Here is a 1919-nt window from a genome sequence, read left to right as displayed (position 1 = left end):
ATGGGTAAGAAAAGAACATGCTACTGAAACTGTAAATCAAAAAGTAAAATAGTCAATGAGTTTATTACTTTTAGGTAAAAATATTTATTTTCTTTCACAAACTGCTTTTCTGACCTTTCTTTGAAATGATGAAATGCTTTGCAGCATGACCACTTGCTAAAATTCGGGCAAATTTACTCAGCAGAAATACTATTTTTATAAGAATTCAAATAGATTTGAATCAAATGTTTACACTTCAAAGAGCTGTGCGGTGTTTTGTGGTTTTGTGTGTAGGGTTTATAGCAAAGATGCCATAGTTTCACAAACTATTATAAACAAATCTACAACAAGTTTACTTTTCAATGTCCATGAGTTTGTAATTTGACTGCATTTTTTTTTCTTTGTCCAGTGGACAACAGTGGACCTCAAGATCTGAGCAATGACACAACATATTATAACATGGATAACTCGATACAATGACAATGCAATAATACAAGAATGCTTTTCAGTGTGCATGAATTTCTAATCATGAAGCATTTCTCGTTCTTTTTTTTTTGTGCGCAGCGAACACCACTTTGGGAGCTCAAAATCTGACCAACGTCGAAAGAAATCACTCCACAGAGCTGACGGGATTATCAAAAACTGAAATCTTTAGCAAATGCACACATTTTGTCATCCTAGTCACGGGTGTGATTGGAAACGGGCTTGTCATCTTTGTAACCGGCTACAAAATGAAGTCCACAGTCAAATTCATTTGGTTTCTCAACTTGTCGATTGCAGATTTCATTTTTGTTTTGGTCTTGGTGCCCCGCATTGTTTTAGCATTTCATAATATGGTTTGGTCTTTTGGCGAATTCTTTTGTAAATTCACATCCTTAATGTCATTGCAAAATATGTTTGCCAGCGTTTTCTTTCTGACAGTCATCAGTCTGGATCGATGTCTGTGCACATGGTGTGTGGTGTGGGCTCAGAATAAACGGACTCTAGTCAAAGCCAGAATCATCTGTGTGTTTGTGTGGCTTTTGTCCATCTGCTGCAGCATCCCTTTCGTCATCAAACGCTCTGTAATGAAACACTATGGAGTGGAATACTGCTCATATTCAAGCCCCATCAATGTCATTATGTCTCTGTTCATTTACAGGTTTATGGTGGGCTTTGTAGTTCCCTTCTTTATCATTGCATCTTCATACATGGCTATTGGTGTGCGGGTCAAACGCCTCAAAAGAGGAAAGCAGCTTCGGCCGTTTCGTGTCATTATACCTGTGATTTTGGCCTTTTTCATATGCTGGCTTCCTTTTCATGTTCAACAGTTGTGTCACATTATTGCACTTAAGAATCATTGGAGGGACAGTGTTCTAGAAGGAGTTGAGGCTGCTGGACCTTTCGTAAACTGTCTGGCTTATCTGAACAGCTCTTTGAACCCCATTCTCTATGCATTCAGGCGTGAAGACTATAAGAAACTTAAAACAAATCTGCTGCTGGTGCTGGAAGCGGCTTTCACTGAGGAGAATCTCTGAATAGCTCCACTTGTTCACACCTCAGACTCAAGAAAGACTTGATATATAATCTATTTTACATCATATGACCGATATACTGTATAATATGCAAGTATAATGTTTTAGGTGTGCAAAATGTATAAGCTTATCTTCAGTGGCGGATTTAGCAAATTGGGGGCCCAAGGCGAAGGTGTGTATGGGGCCCCACTATCCGATCTTTAAAAGAAAAATATTTACTTCAAAATGAAGATGGACAGCAGAGAACACACAAAGTGTACCACCACACAAACTAATAGTCACGATGGATCCCAATAGAGAATAAGGTTTAACACGTCTTTGCCAAAATGCCAGGAAAACTAGCACTGTTTATTATTTTTTTAAGATCAAATCAATATAACATTTCAAAAAATCTACAAACAACCCTGTGTACAAGATGAATTGACA

At 37.8% G+C, this 1919-nt stretch overlaps 1 protein-coding gene across 1 annotated transcript; it reads left to right on the top strand.

Annotated features, from left to right (window-relative positions):
* On the top strand, positions 1 to 1496 carry LOC130428181 (chemerin-like receptor 1). The gene is made up of 2 exons (XM_056756042.1): positions 1 to 4; positions 544 to 1496. Exons 1-2 carry the CDS (start codon positions 1 to 3, stop codon positions 1494 to 1496), a joined length of 957 nt encoding a protein of 318 aa, XP_056612020.1.
* Positions 1497 to 1919: the final 423 nt, after the last annotated feature.

The sequence above is a fragment of the Triplophysa dalaica genome, chromosome 9 (assembly GCF_015846415.1).
Source record: "Triplophysa dalaica isolate WHDGS20190420 chromosome 9, ASM1584641v1, whole genome shotgun sequence".
NCBI lineage: Eukaryota > Metazoa > Chordata > Actinopteri > Cypriniformes > Nemacheilidae > Triplophysa > Triplophysa dalaica.
This window is presented reverse-complemented; position numbering and strand designations above follow the sequence as displayed.